This window comes from Tenrec ecaudatus, chromosome 16 (assembly GCF_050624435.1).
Source record: "Tenrec ecaudatus isolate mTenEca1 chromosome 16, mTenEca1.hap1, whole genome shotgun sequence".
NCBI classification, from domain to species: Eukaryota; Metazoa; Chordata; class Mammalia; order Afrosoricida; family Tenrecidae; genus Tenrec; species Tenrec ecaudatus.
Genome location: NC_134545.1, coordinates 17,265,068 through 17,286,689, shown reverse-complemented (window position 1 = coordinate 17,286,689; position 21,622 = coordinate 17,265,068). Strand labels below are relative to the sequence as shown.

The 21,622-nt window shown below is 55.5% G+C and overlaps 1 protein-coding gene across 1 annotated transcript in view; it reads left to right on the top strand.

Moving 5' to 3' along the window:
* Window positions 1-21,622, top strand: part of ACACB (acetyl-CoA carboxylase beta) — a 96,840-nt gene that overhangs the window by 35,512 nt on the left and 39,706 nt on the right. The window contains exons 11-26 of the mRNA XM_075534329.1: window positions 630-791; window positions 1,594-1,757; window positions 5,097-5,247; window positions 5,354-5,457; window positions 7,723-7,804; window positions 8,365-8,510; window positions 11,379-11,529; window positions 12,823-12,957; window positions 13,682-13,828; window positions 14,519-14,707; window positions 15,336-15,436; window positions 15,665-15,753; window positions 15,849-15,973; window positions 18,822-18,935; window positions 19,839-19,952; window positions 20,369-20,458. Coding sequence (XP_075390444.1) covers window positions 630-791; window positions 1,594-1,757; window positions 5,097-5,247; window positions 5,354-5,457; window positions 7,723-7,804; window positions 8,365-8,510; window positions 11,379-11,529; window positions 12,823-12,957; window positions 13,682-13,828; window positions 14,519-14,707; window positions 15,336-15,436; window positions 15,665-15,753; window positions 15,849-15,973; window positions 18,822-18,935; window positions 19,839-19,952; window positions 20,369-20,458 — 2,064 coding nt within the window. The remainder of the gene's footprint in view (window positions 1-629; window positions 792-1,593; window positions 1,758-5,096; window positions 5,248-5,353; window positions 5,458-7,722; window positions 7,805-8,364; window positions 8,511-11,378; window positions 11,530-12,822; window positions 12,958-13,681; window positions 13,829-14,518; window positions 14,708-15,335; window positions 15,437-15,664; window positions 15,754-15,848; window positions 15,974-18,821; window positions 18,936-19,838; window positions 19,953-20,368; window positions 20,459-21,622) is intronic.

Sequence of the window (21,622 nt, the reverse complement as noted above, 5' to 3'; positions counted from 1 at the left end):
ATGTTAATATAATATTTAACATAACTACACCTGCCATAATTGGCTTTCCAATGTTCTCTGTCTAGGCACAGGCTATTCACCTCCATCAACTGTGATCCGTGGGGATTCACCAGAACCTTAATCCATGTGGGGACCCTGCAAATGCATGTTGGGCTTCCACTGTCAGCCACACCCCTCTCCAAACCAGGCGTCACAATGTAGCCTCTGGTATCATTCCCTCCTTTGGATTTGGATTATATTCTTATAGTCTTTGGCTCACACAGGCTGATGTGCCTCTTCCACGTGGACTTAGTTGATGCCTCACTTAGGTGGCTGTGAACATACGGATCTTCTTGTGGCATGACATTTCATGAAATGTTGCTTGAGCCTTGCACTCTGAGGGGCAGAGTGGAGCTGGGGACTTTTCCTGCCTTTGCGTCTCTGTTCACAGTATGGAATGCGGTTGTACACATAAGTGTCAACCAGTCCGACACAATGTATTGTCTTTGTGTCTCTGTTCACAGTATGGAATGCGATTGTACACTAAGTATCAACCAGTCTGACACAATGTATCCAGCTCCTTTCTAGGTTGCATCCTGCGCTGCGGTTGGTCTCATCATCTGCATGTGCGTTTCTTGGTCTTATCTTAGATCGCCATGGGTGTGCCATTGCACCGGCTGAAGGACATCCGGCTATTATACGGGGAGTCGCCGTGGGCGATGACACCTATTTCTTTTGAGACCCCTGCCAACCCTCCACTGCCCCGAGGTCACGTCATTGCTGCCAGAATCACCAGCGAAAACCCGGATGAGGCAAGTAGTGGGGCCCCTGCATTCCCATGATCTCAGATCTCCCAGCTTGGGGCTGACCCAGGCCCCTCATCTTGGAAGGTGTCTACCGTGGTCCAGAGGGGATACTGCGCTGCAGGAGTGGCCAGGCACGGTCAGCACACAGACCCTCAGTGTCCTCACCACTTGCTGTAGGTCAATCGCAGCCACAGCGGGCCCACAGGCCCTGCTCTGCAGCTGGCAAGGCTGCTGTAACGTGCCCAATGCCTCCACCTGGGATCTGCCGGACCTGTAACCACACAGCCCGGTCAGTGCACCCAAGAGGCTACGTTGGTCCTATCACCTCACCGTGGGGCATCTTGTCCATGAATGATAAGGTCACAGGACAAAAAAACTAGCCCTTCATGAGCCATTCATGATATAGAGACTCACAAAGGTCCGTTCCTAACCATTTCCCATCACCCCCCGGGGCTGAGTTCGGATCAGAGTGTTGGGAGAATTCCCGTGCTAGGATTCCTGCGTCCTCCATGCAGGCGATGACATTTTTACCCCCAGCCAGTGCTTCTCCGGCACTCCTACCTTCTGTTGGCTGACACGGGGTGGGTTTTCAGTGGAGCTGCCAGACTAAGATGAGGAAGAAGGACCTGGCGATCTAGTTCTGACAGCCAGGCAGTGAAAAACCCGTGCACCAGGATGGTCCAGTTTCGTGCCAGGGTGGGTAGGGCCGCTGTGACTGGAGGTTGATTCCATTGGCGGCCTTATCAATTAATCTGGAGTGACCATTTCTTCCATTTCTGTTTTTTTCCTTCTCCCCTCCGGGCTCCAGGGTTTTAAGCCGAGCTCCGGGACGGTGCAGGAGCTGAATTTCCGCAGCAACAAGAACGTGTGGGGTTACTTCAGCGTGGCGGCGGCCGGCGGCCTGCATGAGTTCGCCGACTCTCAGTTCGGGCACTGTTTCTCCTGGGGAGAGAACCGAGAAGAGGCCATTTCGTCAGTACCTCCCTCCCGCCCCCTCTCCTTCTTGGGCACAGACGGTTAGCCCGTGGCTTTGGGTGCACGGCTTCATAGGAGACAAAGGCAGGAGAAACACAGGGCGGACCGTTTGAGATGCCCTGGGCCTGTGTGCCCAGCGCTGAGCCTCTGCCCTTGGTTGTGTGTGGGAGTAAAGTCGAGGGAGCCCACCCACGGTCACTTGTCCATCATGTAGCGGAAGTCTCAATTAGTAGAAGTTAAGGGCTGAGGACAGATTTGCTGAAATAGACTACTCCAAACTTGAACCTGAAACCGTTCTTCCTGAGGCTGCACCTCCCACCTCCGGCTTCCTAGGCATGTGTCTGCTACAGTGGGCCCTAGTGGTGCAGTGGTTAGGTATGCAGCTGCTAACTGCAAGGCCAGGGGTTTGAACCCACCAATCACTCCTCGGGAGAAAGATGAGACTTTCTGCTCCCCTAAAGATTTATACCTTCAGAAACCCCCAAGGGGCAGTTGTGCTCTGTCCTATGGGGCCACTGTAAGTCCAAATTGACTTAGTAGCAGAGGGTTTTGTAGTCCCCAAAAGAGTTACAGTGGAAACCAACCGGGGCAGTTCTTCCCTGCCCTATTGGGTTGTCATATGAGTTTTTGGCTTGGTAGAATGTGGTGAAGTGGTTACAGGTTGGGCTGCTAACCACAAGGTCAGCAGTTCAAAACCACCAGCCACTCTGTGGGAGAAAAATGAGGCATTCTACTCCCGTAAAGAACTACCGTCTCGGAAACCCACAGGGGTAGCCCTACCCTGTCCTAACAGGGTCACAGTGAGTCTTGATTGATGGCATTGGGTTTTATCGGTGTCTGGTGTCTGCTACAAACAGCTCACCACACTGAGGGTTGGGCCCACAACCCCTGCCTCCCCTGTCCAGAGAAGTCCACACCTGGCACTTTCGGCAGAGCCGAACACCCCCAAAGGGCACCCCCAGATTCTGAAACACCCACGCTTGACATTTCTGCCCTTGACTTGCAAATGTAAAAAGTTGTTTCTATTCTCATTCAACCTTTGGTCAGTGGAGAGCTGCCCTTGACAGTCGAAACCCCCAAAGGCACTGTGGACACCTCGTTTGTAAGAGCCTGGCCTCATGGCCAGGTATGCTTAGCCGAGACTGACGGGGATTTTGGTTCTGCTGAACTGGCTCCCTTGGCCGACTTAGAGTAGTGAGTTTTAGTCCTTGTTTAACGGAAGGAGGTGGGACCGGGTCAGCCCAGCCTGCTGTGAATGCAGTGACCTGTGGCTTGTCCCAGGTACTCACTGACCCACCCGCCACACCTCAGTGACGTTCAGCAGGAAAAATAGTCGCTTCTCTTAGCCTGTTGGTCAGAACCCAGAGGGGTGGGCCATCTATCCTGGTATTCCAGGACTTCCCAGGAAGTCTTTTGGGTCTTTTTGGTGTGAAAAATGGGAAAGTCCTGAGATAATGGATAAACGGGTCACAGGAGAGCAGTGCTTCCCCAGGTGGGTGAGACATCCTGGTGTCACTGGAGTGATGGGGGGTGTGGGATGGGGGATGGGGTAGGGTGGCCCTGCAAAGACAGATACCTACACATTAACCTGTACTTGAGCTACAAAGTCATAGGGACCCGATAGGACAGGGTAGGACTGCTCCTGTGGGTTTCTGATACTGTAGCTCCTTATGGGAGTAGAAAGCCTCGTTTTTCTCCCACAGAGTAGCTGTTGGTTTTGAACTGCTGACCTCATAGTTAGTAACCCGAAACTTAGCTCACTTGGCCACCAGGGTTCTATGAGTCAGCATTGACTGAATGACAGTGAGTGTGGGTTGATAAGCTCTAGTACAAAAGTGTTTTGTTGCCAGGGAGGGTGCTAAGTTTTTTTCTGAAAAGGGGCTGGTGGGCCAAATAAGTTTGGGAACTGATGTCCTAGGGTCCAGTGGCTTAACCTCCCAGGTGCTGGCTCCTGCTCTACAACTGACTGTATACCCTCATGCCCCCTCATTTGACCTCTCACCCCAAAGAAAGGCCGGTCATCATTCCTTCCTCACACCTGCGGACTCCACGTGGGGCTCTGTTTTGTTTCTATTTTAACCACTTTCATTGAGTTTTACTGCCGTGAAGCAGGTGCACCACAGACCCAGCACCGACTCGGCAGTTTCTACAGGTACCGCCCGGTGACATTGGTGACAGTCTCCAAGTTGGGCAACCATCCCCCCACTCTTGGTTCTGAATTATTCCTCCTGTTTTAGCGTAGGCTCTCTGTACTCCAAGGTTCCTGTCTAACCTTTTGAGTTGCCCTGCTGTTGACCCCATAGAGATAATTCTAGAAAGGAGTGTCAAGCTTGAGGCAAACACTGGAAGAAAGCCTCAGGAGATGCGCTTTTGGTTTAAGACTTAAAGGTGATATCTATCCGGGCAATAGCTTCTGGGCCTTATTCAGCCTTCATGGATTCTCAGATTCTGGATTCCCAGAGAGTCTGGATTCCTAGAGAATGCCACACGTGGGAACTTCTAGCATCTCCCAGGAAGAGATGACTGTAAAACCTTGCCTGCCTTTGGTGTATTTCTTCTCCGTATATTCTCACTGCAATTCTATCGCTTGGGAGGGTTGGTCTTCAGATGGGGGGGACTCATTCAGGTCAGAGGGAGTGTTAGCAGCCCAGCCTATGCCAGCTGGTGGCCTGGTGATCGCCATGCCCCTGTGGGGCCCATGAGGGGGCGAGACCACCCTTGGTGACATGGGGTGATCAGAGTGGGCTACATGGGGTGGCAGAGAGTGGCTAATCAGAATTGGCATGACAGCCATTGGCTGTGTTCCCAGCTGTCAGCATTTTATGGATCAATTGCCGGGTGCTTTGCATGAATTTCCTTGTGTGCATCCTCAAACACCTGTGTGGAGTTAAGGCTCACTCACTCATTCACTGCCATCGTGTCAATTCTGACGCTTCCTGCATGGCCCTATAGATCAGGGTAGAACTGCCCCTGTGGGTTTCTGAGACTTTTAACTCTTTACTGAAGTAGAGAGCCTCATTTTGGCCGTTCAGAGCGACAGGTGGTTTTGAACTGCTGACTGTGTGATTAGCAGCCCAACGCCACCAGGGCTCTTGGAGCTAGAGTTAGTGCCCCATTTCTCAGCAGAAGAGAACGGCAGACCAGAGTGGTTATGATAAGTCACTTGGCGGCTGGGACACAGCCAATGAACAGAAGAGCCGGGTCATCCGCCCCAATGCCCTCCCTCATCCACTGACGTTTCCTGGCTGCACAAACCCGAGTCATTGTAAACACAAAAGTCATGGGAGATCGATTGGCAAGTAGGATGATTCGGAAAACCTTGTGTTTTCCCTCAAGGAACATGGTAGTGGCCCTGAAGGAGCTGTCCATCCGGGGCGACTTCAGGACCACCGTGGAGTACCTCATCAACCTCCTGGAGACCGAGAGCTTCCAGAACAATGACATCGACACTGGCTGGTTGGACCACCTCATCGCCCAGAAAGTGCAGGTAGGAGCCTGCTGGGGAGCCCCGCCCCAGCCCCACCCTGCAACACACCCAGAGCTGGAGGTGGGGGCTGTGGCTGCCATGGAGACTGAAGTGCAGCCTCTCCCAGGCCGAGAAGCCGGATGTCATGCTCGGAGTGGTGTGCGGAGCCCTGAATGTGGCCGATGCGATGTTCAGAACCTGCATGACGGACTTCTTACACTCTCTGGAAAGGTGGGGCTCGTGGGTACCTCTGGCCCTGCTGTCGTGGGTGTCAGCTGCACGAGAGAGGCAGGGTGGGCACGTCAGGCACCAGGCCATCCGTGACAAGCAGGGTGGAGGGATGAGGGAGCATGGCTGGAGGACTGGGGGCGGGGTGAGTGACTTTAAGGCCAAAGCACTGTCGGCTGCTGCTGCCTGCTGACCGGTGTACCCTACTGAGCAAGGGTTTGCCAAGAGAAGGAACGAGTCGAATGCAAAGCAGGTTACAGGTCGCCTGTACAGTAGCTGGCTGCCTAGACCTTCACCTGACTTGCATGGTGGCAGGTAAAGTGGGTAAAAGTGGGAGATGACCAGGTACCCCTGGTAGGAGAGGCCAGGTCTCTCCTGTGTGGGGCGGAGCTCTTGGCTGTGGGTGGGATGTGTGGTGGGGTGCAGAGCATCTCCTCTCCCCTGCGAGTCTGGACAGGCAAATCTGTGTCCCCAGGCATGTCCACATGTCCCCTCGGAGGCCAGAGGCCCCACAGTAAAGCCCCAGGGGAATGGGCAATAAGATTGAGCAAGAAAAAGGAAAAGGACAGTAGCCCTCCATATATAGTCACGGGGCCCTCTTCCCGAGATGCTCGCTACAGAACGTTCCAGAGCAGAAACTTCCTGACAAGCCTGTTAAGCGGTCATGTCCTCCAACGGCTGCTGCTTCCTATGTTCTCAGGAATGTTCATCTCCTTGGGAGATGTGTGCATGTATGGGTGCATGCACATGTGTGTTTATGTGTGTGGCATGTATGCATGCACACGTGTGCATGTGCACGAATGTGTGTTTATGTGTGGGTATGTACGTGTGTGTATGTGCGTGCACATGTGTACTGTGTGCACGTGTGCGTGTGCTTGTGTGTACATGTGTATGTGTATTCATGTGCATGCATCTGTGTATGTGTGTATGTATGGGTGTATGCACATGTATCTGTGTGCATGTGCATGCATGTATGTGTGCATTTGTATGCATGTGTGCATGCGCATGCATAAGGATGTGCATGTGTGTATGCATGTACGTACATGCGTGCGCACGCATGTATGGGTGTCTGTGTACATGAGAGAAAGAGAGAGAGACATGGAACATGATGTTCTCCGTTTCACCCATCTTTACATGTTCACTTCGCTGACCTTAACCACGCCCTATTGTTCACACGCCCTACATGTTCACTTCGCTGACCTTAACCACCCTATTGTTCAGTGGGGACCTGAATGCCCCCCACCAGTAACCAAGGCTCCATGTCCTCTAAGCAGCATGCCCCCCCTGCCCCTCCCCATCGATGAGCTTCGGTCTCCACACTCTGGCCTACTGGAGGCGTGTCCTGTCAGCAGGGTGGGGAGGGGCACACAGTGCTCATCCTACTGTGACTAGCGTAGGTCCCTCAGCAGCGTGTGTCCCAGGCTCCCCGTGCTGTTGGCTGTGTCAGGACTCTGCTTCTCTCCATAGCCGAGTGATATGCTATGGGATGGTTACGCCACCTGACAGGTTCCTGTCTGCCCAGAGAGCTCATGGTGGGCATCCCGCCGGTCTCCTGGGACTTCTGGGAAAAGCCATGCAGTGGACCTTGCTGTCTGTCTGTGTTCCAGCTTCCAGTTCTTTTGCCGCATCTTCTGGTCGTTTCTGTGTCTAGCTGTCTGAGGAACGGCCAAACGTTTCCACGGTGGCTGTGCCTTTGTACCGTCCCACCGGTTGTGGAGGGAGGGGTCTCGGTGTCTTGTTGGTGTGGTTCCTTGCCTTTTCATTGGAGTTCACCTCTTCAGTATTATGTGGTTCACCAGTGGCGTAGTGCTTACACGTTGGTCTGCTAATGGCAAGGTCGGCAGTTCAAACCCGCCGGGCCATCAGCAGGAGAAAGGGGGTGTGCACTCTACTCCTAAAGGAGTTCTCGTCTCAGCAGCCCCCAGGGCCCGTCCCACCCTGTCCTAGAGGGTCGCTGAGAGTCGGACTGAGCTCGTTGGTAAGGAGCCCTGGTGGTGTAGTGGGTTAAGTGTTGGGTTGCTGGCTCACCACAGGGTCAGGGGTTTGGAACCACCGGCCGATCTGCGGGAGAAAGATGAGGCTTTCTGCCCCTCTAAAGGGTTACAGCCTTGGAAACCCACAGAGGCAGTTCTACTCTGTCCGACGGGGTCGCTGTGAGTTGGAATCCACCCGTGGTGGTGGTGAGCAAGTTGAGGAAAGGCGGAGACCGGGGTGCTTGTGTCGGCCAAAGGGGAAGGCCTTCGCCAGGTGACGTGCCTTCTCTCCCAGGGGCCAGGTTCTCCCGGCGGATTCCCTGCTCAACATGGTGGACGTGGAGCTCATTCACGGAGGCATCAAGTACATGCTCAAGGTGGGGCTCGAGGGGTTCCTGGAGGCCACCCACCAGACCATTTCTTCCTGAAGGCCCTTTGTGTCACCTGGGGCTGAGCCTTTATGCCCCCCATGCAGCCCTGTGCCTTTGGAACCCCAATAACCTAGCTGTCAGCAGGCGTGTGTGGAGATGAGGCATACGTGGGGGGCATGGCGGAGCGTGACTGGGCTGGCAAAGCCCCTCAGGTCTACTTCCAAGTGCAGGGCCAGGGCCCATGTGTAGTCTAGCTGCTAATATCATAGGCTGCCTGGCACCTTCCTGTCCCACAAGGTGGTCCCACTTGGGTGGGCTCACACTGGGAGACGGATGCAGACGGAAGGCCTCCAGCCCCCAGAGCTGGTGGTGCTAGCTGGACTGGGATTCGCTTCCCCAAGGCAGGGAGGCTCACCCACCCTAGACCCCTCTAACTGCTCCCGGGCCAGAGTAAGGGCTGAGGCTTGAGAGATGGAGCCGCCCACCCCAGACCCCCTGCAGCAAAGGGACCAGGTGAACTGGCAGGCCTCCTGCCTCCAGGGGTACCATCGAGCTGGTCCCCACAGGTGGCCCGCCAGTCTCTGACCATGTTCGTGCTCATCATGAACGGCTGTCACATCGAGATCGACGCCCACCGGCTCAATGACGGCGGACTGCTGCTGTCCTACAATGGGAACAGCTACACCACCTACATGAAGGAGGAGATCGACAGGTAGGCGTGGGTCAGCTCCTCCTTGCCCCCCTCCCCCCCCCCAGCTCGGGAGATGCAGAGCCGGTGTGCCTGGTGGGTCCTGGGAACAAAACAGGACGCCTGGTCTGACGGTCCGTCCTCGGGCACAGGGGTGAGATCAGCCTCGTGGCTGGAGTTCCATTCTGTGATGACGTCTATGTGAGGCCAAGCGGTCTAGAGAAACAAACCCGAGACATGCGTGTACGGCTGAGAAAGTGCTTTGCATCACGCCTAATTAAATATCCATGGGGCATCCCAGCACAATCCAACTCAAAGTCTCTGAGTCAGATGCCAGGTCTTAAGGCCCTCTTCACACTCACGTAGCCACATGCCGGTGGCGCAGGAAGGCGAACGAGGAAGCAGGAAGGTCACTGGGCGGTGGGTCCAGACTCGGTGAGGACATGGTGAGGTGCCGCCAACCCCTCAAGGAAAGAATTCCAGCAAGCAAGAAAGCAGAGGGGCAGAGGGAGAGGCAGTCAGTGCTCATGGTCCCTACACCTTCAAGGGAATGTCGTCAAGCTTAGAGGCTGAGATTATCTACCAAATAACATCTACAGAAACCATTAAAGATTATCAAGTACTGAGTGGCGTGCTGTCCCCAGTTCCATAGTAAGGTGAAGCCCCTCAGTCAGTAATGAGATAGTTAAAGTTTATTGTGCCAACCTGGCCGATAAACACATGTGGGGTTAGTTGAAGGGCAGAGAGAGAGAGAGAGAGAGAGAGAGAGAGAGAGAGAGAGAGAGAGAGAGAGAGAGAGAGAGAAATGGCTCCGTGAGCCTTGCCTTTCTAGTTCTCAGGTCTCTTGCTTTGTGATGGTTGGACCAGGGTGCAGCTGCCTAAGCCAGTTCCCTGCTTCAGCTAGCAAGGCTCACTTCCTGCAAGACATCTCCAAGCCGCATGGACCTACCCCGTGTGGAGATGCCTGCCAGCACTGAGATGCTTACACATTCACTGACTCAGCTTTCCTCCTGCAATCGGCGTCATTGTGTGTGTTTTGTGAGATTGAGGAGAACTTTGTGGATCAGTGTCGGACACATGGGCTAATGTTGGACTGTGGGCATGAGCAGCACTAGGTTGGGATGTTTTCTTGATGTGCACTTAACCTTTATATAAAACTCTCTTATACATATGAGTTTCTGTGGATTTGTTTTCCTAGTGTACCCAGACTAACACAATTAAGTACTGATTGAATCCTATCGATTGACTGCCTTCACTCTGCCTGGCCTTGGTGGAATTCTGTAGGTGAGAAGGACAGGTTGTTAGATGGAAAAACTTACCATCCTGAGCTCGCTGAGCTCTGTATTGAGCTGTCAGGGATGGTCCACCTGGGTCTATTTCTCGACTCTCCTTTCTGCCTCTGTGATCCATTTACCAACATCCTCCTGCCAGTCTTCTTCACTGTAGCAACATGTGGCTAGGTGCCACCCTGTCAGTCACAATGCCTATCTTGACCTTGCAAAGGGTGAGGTGGTGGGAGGAGGCGGGGCGGGGAGTGGTCGCAAGTAGAAAAAGTTTAAGAAGCTCTGCTGCTGCTTCAGCATCACCTGGCTCTTCTAAGTCCTTCCTTTTCCATGTAACCTTTCTGATCCGTTTGCTCACATTGCCAAAAGTAATGGCTAGGACCTGGATGGAGATGGCATTGAATCTCCAGTTCCAGCTGGGTGAAAGTCTTCCTATCCAGGAACATGGGCTACCTCTCCACTTACTTAGACCTTCATTGATGTCATCCATCTGAGTCTGGTAGTTTCCCCACAGATAGACCTTGTTTGCTTAGCATGATCTGCAAGTATTTCCTTATTTAAGGAGCCTAGTGGCACAGTGGGTTAAGTATAGGGCACCAAGCCTAGTGATCCTTCGATTTTTACCCACCAGCCTCTCCGTGGGAGAAAGGTGTGACATCCTGCTTCTGTGACAGTGGACACCCCCAGAAACCCGTGTGAGTCTGGGTGGACTAGAGAAACACATTCATAGACTCTCACGTGTGTATAAGAAAGAGCTTTATATACAGAAGCAGGTGAATCTTGAGAAAATATCCCAGCCCAGTCCAGATCAAGTCCTTAAGTCTGATATTGGTATATGTCCAATTGGTATAATATATGATCAATTGGTATAGTATTGGTATATGTCCAATACCAATCTATAGATTCCTCTTCAGACTCACACAACACATGCAATGATGCCAAATGCAGGAAGATCACAAGCCAGTGGGTGGGAAGTCTTGTGGATCCAGTGGCAGCAGAAGCATCTCAGTGCTGGCAGGGGTCTCCACGTGGCTCCTGCAGCTCCAGGGCTCTAGTGTAACTCCATGTGTCTTCTCCACAGGACTGTCTCGCAGGGACTGAGTGAGTGTCCTGTCTCCAGTGAGCTAGTTATCTCCTTAGGCCTCCAAATTAGGCTCATCAAGCTGTGACCTGATTGACAGGCTAAACTCCACCCCTTCACTCTGAAGTCTCAGATTGACAACAGAGGATGTAACGACCACAAACCGTATGGAGCAATTCTACTCTGCCCTATAGAGCGTTATGAGTTAGAATCTACTAACCAGCAGTGGGTGGGCTATTGACTCATGGTGCTTGTATAAGAGAGTGCTTTTAGCTTCAAATTCCTTTGGTTTGTGGCTGGTGTCTACGGAAGCTGTTGACTTTTGTATGTTAATGTGGCCCACAGCCCTGTTGTGGTTGCCTATTATTGGAGAATAATGACCAGATGTCCCCGCTTGGGACCGTAGCCTCTCCAAGGCAACGCAGAGGGCGACGCTCATGCCTGCCTCCGGCACCATCGTGGGAAGCCTGATTCAGGCTTGAGTGGGTTGAAAGGCTTCCTGTCCTCCCCACCCCTCCCCTCTCCCAGTTACCGCATTACCATCGGCAACAAGACCTGTGTCTTCGAGAAGGAGAACGACCCCACGGTGCTGCGCGCGCCCTCTGCAGGGAAGCTGATTCAGTACACGGTGGAGGACGAGGGCCACGTCCAGTCTGGGGACAGCTATGCGGAGATGGAGGTGACCACAGAGAAGCCCTCTGGGGAGGAGGGGTGGGCAGGTCACCCTCCTGCCCTCACACTCGACCCCCTCCCCAAGAACAAGGTTCTGGCCTTGCCGCCATGTCCTCGGAGACCGCAGATCTTACTTTGGCCACTGGCTGCCAGGCGGGCCCTGGATCAAGCATTTTAACCTAGCTTTGCTTCTCTCTCTCCGTGGCAGCTCTACGAACTGGGCATAAATATGACCCCCAGTTTTCACATGCAAAACCCAGCTCCGGGCGGGCACAGGAAGTCACCAGAGGTGTCACACAGCTGGGGTCCAAACCCGGAGTCCATGCCCGGCTGCCATGGAACCTAGCGATGGTAGTCGCGGGAGTAAAGGGACACTAGTGGCTAACACTTAGGCACGGCCTGCCCCGTACCCAGTTCTCCCTGTCTAATGCCAGAAGGGACACCTTCAGTAGTCCCTAGTTTGCAGTCAGGGAAACTGAGGCTAGGAGAGGGGAGCGTATTTGCTAGAGATCACAGTGGTGATGCGGGGTGGCACTGCCGGGCTGCCTCTGTAGGATACCAAGCTACGAACCGATAAGCCAGACTCAGCATGGCCCTGATTTCTGTCTGTCTCGGGAGCCCTGGTGGCCTGGCGGGGTACATGTGGGCTATTAACCACAAAGTCAGCTGTTTGAAACCGCTAGTCGCTCCAAGGGAGAAAGATGAGGGTTTTTACTCCTGTAAAGAGTTACAGTCTCGGAAACCCACAGGGGCAGTTCTGCCCTGTCCCGGAGGATTGCTGAGTTTGGGAGTATTTCTGTCTTTCTTTTTTTTCTCAAGAAGTCTTTCTGTAGCCAGTTCCACGTAACAAAACATTCTCTCCAAACACACAGAGAAGGGGAGTGCCCGGGGGCTGAGGACTGTATCGCGCACAGCACGGTTTTACAAAAAATGATTCCTCCGTGGAGAATCTGATCCAAACCATCTGATTTGTTCACCACCTATGGGCAGGAGCATGTCACTCAGTCCCTCCCTGCTCTGTGACCTGCCTCTCTCTGTGTCTGTGTGAGCGAGGACCGGCTGTGGAACAGATCAGTTTCCCAAGTGAGAACGAAACGCCTCCCCCCGGGGCTGGTTCCAAAGACAGAGCGCATCCCGTGGGCTTCCGGGAATGCTGGCTCCCGCTGGCCTTCCCGTGGGAGCTCCGAGCAGGGCTCCACCGTGTCAAATCGAGGCCATTCTTGCTCCCGAGACCCTGACTGTGGGCCATCCTGGGTAGGACAGACCCAGACCAGCCCTTATTCCATCTCCCCCCCCCCAGGTGATGAAGATGATCATGACCTTGAACGTTCAGGAGAGTGGCCGTGTGAAGTACATCAAGCGCCCCGGGGCTGTGCTGGAGGCGGGCTGTGTGGTGGCCAGGCTGGAGCTCGATGACCCATCCAAAGTGCACCCGGTAGGTGGGGTCCAGCCAGGTCCTCTCCCGTGGCTTCCGCCCCTCATTCCCCTGAGGGGCAGCGGCTGCCCATCCCCCAGCCGCTCCTCTGCTTTCCCCCCATCCTTCACACCACGGGCAGCCTGCTGTGTCCTCACCCCACTCAGCCTGAAACCCAGGTCCCTCCAGCAGCCTGACTGCTGCCCGCTGCTGCCAGGGGCAGGGTGGGGGTGGACGTCGGCCCCTGCCGCATCGGGCAGCAATGCCCCCTGGTCCTGGGTCACCCTCCTGATTGGGCGCAGATGGGACCTTTTGTGATTCCCTCATGCTTTTTCATTGGCCAATTCTCAGAAGTCTGTTGCCAGGCCTTTTTTCCAACCCTGTCGCTGACTAGAATCTAGCCACATATAGCCCTCCCTCATTCACAAGACCAAGAAAGTCCTCTTTCCAAGGGCACTCACACCCGCAGACACGGGGCGGGGAGGACTTCCCACCCCTGTTTGGAGAAGGGGTGCCATTCCAGCCCCAAGAGGGCCCTAACCTGTGCCCTGTGAAGTGGTAATGGGGGTGATTTAAAAAAAACTTGCTTCGTGGTGTAGTTTTAGCAAAGGTATGGGTCCGGGACAGTGTATAGCATTTTTGCAGGTTTGGTGTGTTGGGGTGGGGGATCTTCCTCTCTCCCTGGCCCACCCGCCCCACTGGGGACACCTCAGGCTCTTGACCTCTCGTTTGCCTGTCTGGCCAGGCCCAACCGTTCACAGGGGAGCTGCCCACCCAGCCCACGCTGCCCATCCTCGGGGAGAAGTTGCACCAGGTATTCCACAACGTCCTGGAGAACCTGTCCAACGTCATGAGCGGCTACTGCCTCCCAGAACCTATCTTCAGCATCAAGGTGAGCCGCGTGGGGGGCCCTGTCAGGTGCAGGGCTGGGGAACCTTTTTTTTTTTTTTTTCAGCCAAGGGCTGTTTGGATATTGAGATCATCATCCGCAGGCCACGCTGGTCCCACATTTAATTAACCCGCCCCTGGTGTGATGGGAGAGCCGTGGTGGCGTAGTGGTGACGCATGGGGCTGTTAACCATAAGGCCGGCCGTTCGAAACCACCAGCCGCTCTGCAGGAGAAAGACGGGGTGTTCTACTCCCCATTGACGGTTACCGTCTCGAAAGCCCACAGGCCAGTTCTATCCTGTCTTGCAGGGCTGCTGTGAGTCAGCATCGACTCAACGGCAGTGAGTTCGTGTGCTTTGTAGCCTGGGTTTGCATTCTGGCTCTCTTTCTTCCCAGCTGGGAGCCTTAGCCATCCTCTCTGTTGTGGTTTCCTCAGCTACAGACGGGCAGTAGCGATGGACACTTTCTGAGGCTCCCCTGAGAGGGAGGAGCAAAGGCACGTCCATAATGCTGGCTCCTCTCACGGCCAGTGGATGAGTGGAGAGGGCTGCGGGCCACTGCTGTGTGGGCAATCTGGGTGTTTCCCCAGCACCCCGGTGCTCAGGGGCTGGGCACATCCCACCCTGGAGGCTGCTGGGAGTAGCCCGTCTTTGGGGGTATGGGGTCTGGGCTGAGGCTGTGTTCCCTGTTGCAGCTGAAGGAGTGGGTGCAAAAGCTCATGGTGACCCTGCGGCATCCGTCGCTGCCGCTGCTGGAGCTGCAGGAGATCATGACCAGTGTGTCAGGCCGCATCCCCACGTCCGTGGAGAAGGCCGTGCGTCGGGTCATGGTGCAGTACGCCAGCAACATCACCTCCGTGCTGTGCCAGTTCCCCAGCCAGCAGGTAATGAGCCCCGCCCCACAGCGGTTCGAAACCACCCGCTGCTCCTTAGGAGCAAGACGGCGTTTCTTACTCCCACAAAGAGTGACTGTCTCAGAAACCCACAGAGGCAGTTCCACCCTGTCCTGTAGGTCACTATGAGCCGGCATCGACTTGGCGGCAGTGAGTTAGGGTTTTTTTTTTTTTAGTTTTGCGTGAGCAGAGAGAAAAGCGAGGCTTTCTACTCCTATCAAGAGTTAATAGTCTCCGAACCCACCGGGGCAGTTGTGCAGGAACCCGAATGGGATAGAGGGCCTGGAACTTCTGATTCTCTGAGGGAGCCTTACGGGAGCCCCGGTGGCTTCATGGCTTTCACTTTGGCTGCCCATCACAATGTCAGCAGTTTGAAACCACCAGCTACCCCACGGGCGTAAGGCGAGGTGTCTTGACTCCCATCAAGAGTGGCAATCTCGGGAACCCACAGGGGCAGTTCTACCCTGTCTTAGAGGGTCCCTGTGAGTCGGCATGAACTCGATGGCCGTAGAAGTGGGTCATAGGCAGGCCCCTGTAGGAGCCGTGGAGGGTGGCGGGTGTTTCCTTGAAGTGGCTTCTGTAGGTCACGTCGAGTGGCCCACCCTTCTGTCCCGCCAAGATCGCCACCATCCTGGACTGCCACGCAGCCACGCTGCAGCGCAAGGCCGACCGCGAGGTCTTCTTCATGAACACCCAGAGCATCGTGCAGCTGGTTCAGAGGTGAGCGCCCGGCCCCCATGGAGCAGCCGTCAGGCACCATGGCCTGGGTGGGCGTGGCCCGCACCCAGGTCCATCTTCCACCGCCTTTTTAATTGTGGCGAAAATGAGCCACATCAGAACTTGCTTCCGTCTCGCGATTGAAGCGACAGCCCCTCTCCCTCGGGCTGGCTGCATTTGGGGTTTGAACAGGTTTGAGCGCTCCTGATCCCCCACCCCCACCCCCGCCAGGTACCGCAGTGGGACACGCGGCTACTTGAAGGCCGTGGTGCTGGACCTCCTGCGAAGATACTTGCATGTGGAGCATTACTTCCAACAAGGCAAGCTGCACCCGGGGCCTGACGCTGCCCATGAGCCCGCACGGTGGCAGGGGAGCCCCAGCCTCACCCCGTGTCCTTCCTGTGCACCCCCCCAGCCCACTACGACAAATGTGTGATCAGCCTGAGGGAGCAGTTCAAGCCAGACATGACCCCGGTGCTGGGCTGCATTTTCTCCCACTCGCAGGTGGCCAAGAAGAACCAGCTGGTCATCATGTTGATCGTAAGCAGAAACAGGACCTGGGAGGAGGTGGACGTGGGGAGAGGGCGGTCAGGGCAGCCAGCTCTTTCTAGAAGAGACCAGAGAGCAAATATTTTGGGGCGTCTGGCACACAGCTGTTCACGGAAAGCAGCCACGGACAGTGTGCAAGCTAATAGGTGGGGCCAGGTGCTGATAAAACTTTATTGCAACAGCAGTAGTTTGACAGCCCCTGGGAGGATCTCGGTCGACCTGGGCAGACCTTGTGCTCACAGCATGTGATCCATGTGCTCACAGCTGCCCCAGCGGGTGGGGGCTGGTCCCCTCTCCTCTCTGGCAGAGCCCAGAGAGGTGACGGCACTTGCCCAAGGTCACCAGCTTGTACACGCGGAGCTGGGATTCAACCCTCCAGGGGAGGAGACCTTAGGGAAGACTGCTTTGGCAGGCCTGTGGCCTGTCTGCCATTTTGCCCTTTGGAGAAGCACCAGGATTGGTCCTGCCCACTTCCTCTCCTGTCAGATAACAGGCATCCTTGTAGCGGGCAATTCCTCTTCTTTGATATGGGTCCCTAGGACCGGATTTGGGAGATGTCAGCTCAGTAGACAGAAAAAGCATGGGCTTGCATGGCAGCAAACTTTCCGCAGAGGTCGAGATAGTGAAATAAAGAAATGTATACTTTACATATAATTTACATACATATATACTTACTACATATGCATATAAGTGTGTGTGTGTGTGTATTTTTTATGTCGTTAGGTCGTAGCCACCGTGCGAATCCGTCTCCTAGAGAGAGCCTCCTCTTATTTGCTACCTCTTCACTTTACCCAGCACGGTGTCCTTCTCCAGGGACGGGCCTCTCCCCACAATATGTCCAAGATGCACTCTTGCCTTCCTGGCCTCTAAGGAGCACGCTGGCCGTCTCTCTTCCGAGACAGATCCGTTGTCGATGGTATTGTCAAGATTCTTCCCCAGCACCGTCGTTCCAATAGATCAATCCTTCCTGGGTCTTCCTTATTCAATGTCCAACGGTCACATGCACATGAGGCCATGGGAACTGCCGCGGCTCGGGTCAGAAACGCCTTAGTCTTCAAAGTGACAGCCTGGCTTTTCAGCCCTCTAAAAGGGTCTTGTGGACCTTTCTATCTGTGTGCATCTATCACTACACACACACACACACGCACACACACACACACACACACTGTAAATATTGGTGCTGGTCAAGTGTCCATTCACTTCCGACTTACATACAACAGAAGGAAAACAGTGCTGTCCTCACGGTGGCTGTTATGTGAATAGGATCTTGCACGGCATGCAACCTTTTTGAGGTTTCTATACTGTAAAGTGCATCACAAACCCACTGCCATTGAGTCAATTCCAACTCAGACGACCCAGTGGGATCGGGTGGAGCTGCCCCCGTGGCTTCTGAGACTGTAACTGCTGGCGGGAGTAGAAAGACTTGTCTTTATCCCACAGAGCCGCTGGGTTGCAAACTGCTCACCTTGCAGTCCAATGTGTCACCCTTTCCCTAGTAGGCCTCCTTTTATTGCTATGTAATCAACTGCAGATGGCTCCCGGCTCCACGACCAGTAGATGGCGATGTGGGTGCAAACCTGTTCATTTGTGTGCAGGTTGGCTCTCTCCGTGGCCGCCGGAGGACTAAGTGGGCAGTGCAGGCAGCATGTCCCCAGACCAGAGAGCCAGGACCCTGCGTGAGGTTCTGCTTTCACAAGCCCAAAAGCAAACTCCCTGCCATCGGTGGCTGCTGACTTACAGCGACCCTATAGGACCCCATAGCACTGCTCCTGTGGATTTCTGAGACTGTCACTCTCTACGGGAGTAGAAAGCCCTGGAGCGGCTAGTGGTTTGGAACTGCTGACCTTATGGGAAGCAGCCTAATATGTAACCCCTAAGCCACAGGGGAGGCTACAAGTGTTCGGTCTGTCGTGTGCTTGGGGCCGTTATTTACCGCTCCTTCTTCTTCGGGCCGTGGCTTTCCTGGTGTCACCTGTTGGGGGGTAAGATGTCCCTGGCCCTACTCGTCTCTCATCAAAGACTTGTTCATTGAGGGGTGACTCTGAAATGGATTTTCTTTCGCATCTTGAAGGGGGCTTGCCTTTTCCAAGTAAACTCACTGTTTGTGGGACATAGGGACACAGCGGAGCAAGCAAAACATGCCACCGTTAACTAAGAACAACGAGAGGGGACCCCTTCAGACACGTTCACCAAGATACATGGTGCATCGGTGGCTCACGCGGTTAGGCAGCTGGCTGCTAAGCAGAAGAAGGGAGGGGGGCGGGTGCACCTCGGGAGAAGGGCTCCTTCTGAAAGATCAGCCAGCGAAAGCCCAGAGGAGCCACGTTCCATGTGGCGTTGTCACCGTCAGAACCAAAGGCAGCTGGTCTCTGTTGGCTGGTCTCATGGCTCACGTGCTGGGCTGCTCGCTGCATGGCCGGCCATTTGACCCACCAGCTGCTCCGCAGGAAAGGGGAAGCTGGCTGTTCCCGTAAAGACGGACAGCCTCGGAACCCCAGACCAGGGTTGCCGTGCGTCAGAACGGACCCCGTGGCAGCGGGGTTTGGGTGTCGGGGAGAACAGGCTAGTTGTGTGCCCAGCACATTGTACGCACCTGGTGGCAGCGTGTTACAGGCAGGGGCTCGGTCGCAGCCTTCTTTGCGTGAGGCATTGAGGGCATGTTTTGGGTGGGGGATTTTTCCAATAGAAAAGGAAGGGCAAGGGGCCTGCGTGTTAGGTCCTGCGGAGTGTGTTTGGGTCGCTGAGCGGTTGTCTGGTCTACTGGGGCGGAGGGCGGTCGGTTGCCCGTTGTCCCTCTGGCAGAAGGCAGCCCATGGAATGCCGTGCTTCGTCCCTGCAGGATGAACTTTGTAGCCCCGACCCTGCCCTGTCGGATGAGCTGACCTCCATCCTTAACGAGCTCACCCAGCTGAGCAAGAGCGAACACTGCAAGGTGGCCCTCAGGGCCCGACAGGTAGGCACACGGGCTGCAGGCACTCCACTGCAGACAGCCCTGCTAGGCGCACCATGGACCGGCATCTCATGTGGGGCCGCCCCACGTGCAGCTCCGCTGGGTGCGGGGCCCTTGTACACACATTGTACACACCCTGTGGGTGGTCCCACTGTGTGCTTCCCCCTCCTGTGACGTGCATGGTCCCATTGTACGGAGTCCCACGGGGCAGTGCCGCTGTATGCAAAGCCGTCGCAGGTGGCCCTGCCACATGCAGCCCCACTGTGTGTACCCTTATCATGTGGGAACCTACCATGAGTGTTCCATTGTAGATGGTACCACTGTGTGCGGCGCCATGTTAGGTAAACCCCTTGCGTGTGGCCCCATTTCATGATGCCCCACTGTGTGCATCCTTATCACGTGGGAACCTGCCACGTGCCGGTCCATGGCGCATGGCCCCGTGGTGTGCAGTGCCACTATGTGCTGCATCATCGTACACAAACTCATTGTGCGGATGAGTTCACTCGCCCCACTGTGTGGCAGCCTCGTCATATACAAGTCCCACCGTATGCAGCCCATTACACGTGGCCTGACTACATGAGTCGGACTTTGCACGGCTCTACCACATGCAGCCCCACTGTGGGCAGCACCTTTGCGCACAATCCCCTTGTGTGTGGCTACACTCTGTGCGGCCTGACTGTGCAGCCCTAGCATGTGGGGAAAGGATGCCCCCTGTGGTTCCGTGGCACGTGGCTCCACATGAGCAAGTACACTGTGTCCATGCCCATTCTGTGTGCAGCCCTACTGTGTGCAGGTCCATGTCCGGCCCCACACACAACCCTGCCCTGTGACCCTGATGATACCCCGTCCCCCCCCACACACACACCAGAGGCCCCTCCGCCCAGCCCCTCCTCCCTCCCACTGCAGGTGCTCATCGCCTCCCACCTCCCCTCCTACGAGCTGAGACACAACCAGGTGGAGTCCATCTTCCTGTCCGCCATTGACATGTACGGCCACCAGTTCTGCCCAGAAAACCTCAAGGTGAGGCCCTGCCCTCCTTCCCACCATCCACCGTGGCCCCAGGGTGGTACCCAGGGAGGTGGGCTCCCGTGTCCGTGGCACTACGTGAGGCATGGTGGCAAAGGCAGGCAGTTCCTCCCAGAGGGGCAGAGCCCGTGGAGGGTGGCCTGCAGCTCGGCCTGGAGGCATGGTGCCGTGGGGGGCAGAGAGGGGGGTGTAGTCCAGAAGAGGGGACAGGCGTCGGGGTGGGGGTGGGGGGCGTGCAGACTCATCCCTGCAGCTCGTTCCCTGATGTCCATTTACAACCCCCCATACGGCGTGGGGGGCCCTGGAAGCGCGGGTGCTGCAGCCTTCAGCTGTGCTGGTGCCACAGCCCCCTCCTCCCCCCCCCTGCTCAGATCTCATGACATCTGCTTTCCCCTCTGTGTCTCCTGCAGAAACTAATACTTTCAGAGACCACCATCTTTGACGTCCTGCCCACCTTCTTCTACCACACCAACAAGGTTGTCTGCATGGCGTCCTTGGAGGTAAGGGGGGGGGAGGCGCTTGTCATGGTTGCAGATCACCCCCACCCCCCTTTCGCTCCCGGGCCAAGCAGTGCCGCATAAAGGTTGTACGCTCACTCTCTCCACAAGGCCGGTGTGTTAGGCCGGGTTGATTAGAGAAACAGGCCCAGTGGCACTCACTTGTGTAAGAAAGAAGTAATTGTATATCGAGAAAACGTCCAAGTTCAAGCCAACTCAAGTCCCTAAGTCCGATGATAGTCCAAAAGTTGCTTTTCCAGCTCACCCAGACACATGCAGTGATGCAGGATGCAGGGAGATCGCAGGCTGGTGGGTGCAGAGTCTGGTGGATCCAGTGGTGGTGGGTGCATCACGGGGCTCTGGCAGGTCCCAAAGTGAAGGTCAGCAGGAAGGTGAAGGCAGGGGCAGGGTGGGGGAGGTTCCCAAGACCCTCCTTATGAGAGGGCCACACCCACAAGGAGGCACCATCAGGCTGTGACCTGACCGACAGGTTTACTACCACCTGTACACTCTTAGATATCTTCAAGTCGACATGGAATGATGGACCTATTGCAGCCAGTGTGCTTACTCACCCATTACATAGAGTGGGCAACTGAGGCTCGGGGAGGCCAACGCCTTGCTGAGAGTCGCAGAGCCAGGATTCAGGCTTTGGTCCAACATCCTGGCGCAGAGTCCCTGTGCTATGCCCTTGGTGGCCCCTGCCTGACCCGGGCAGGGCAGGTAGTGGTAGCTGGGTGCCACTAGGTCAGTCCCCACTTGTGGTGATGCTGTGTGAGTTGCGGAATGGCCCCTCCGGGTTGTCTTGGCTGAGATCTTATGGGCCTTTCTCCTGAAGAGGCTCCGGGTGGGTCCCAACTGCCAGCCCGCCATTTAACCGCACATTGCTTAACCCCTGTGCCACCGGGTTCCTTAAGCAGGGCACTGGTGAACGTTAACCTCCAAGAGTCGCGTTCGAGCCCCTCTCGGGCCGTGCGTTGGGCTGCGAGCTGCACGGTCTCCTGCAGATATCAGCAGCTCTGCTGGGGGAGGCGCGGCTTCCGACTCCCGAGCAGAGCTGTTGTTGGGGCCTGTCGGGTCGGATGCAACCCCCAGCGTCTCGCTGTGCCACAGAAGGAAACTGCCTGCTCCCACGCCACCCTCACAGCTGTTCTTAGTGTGAGCCCGGGC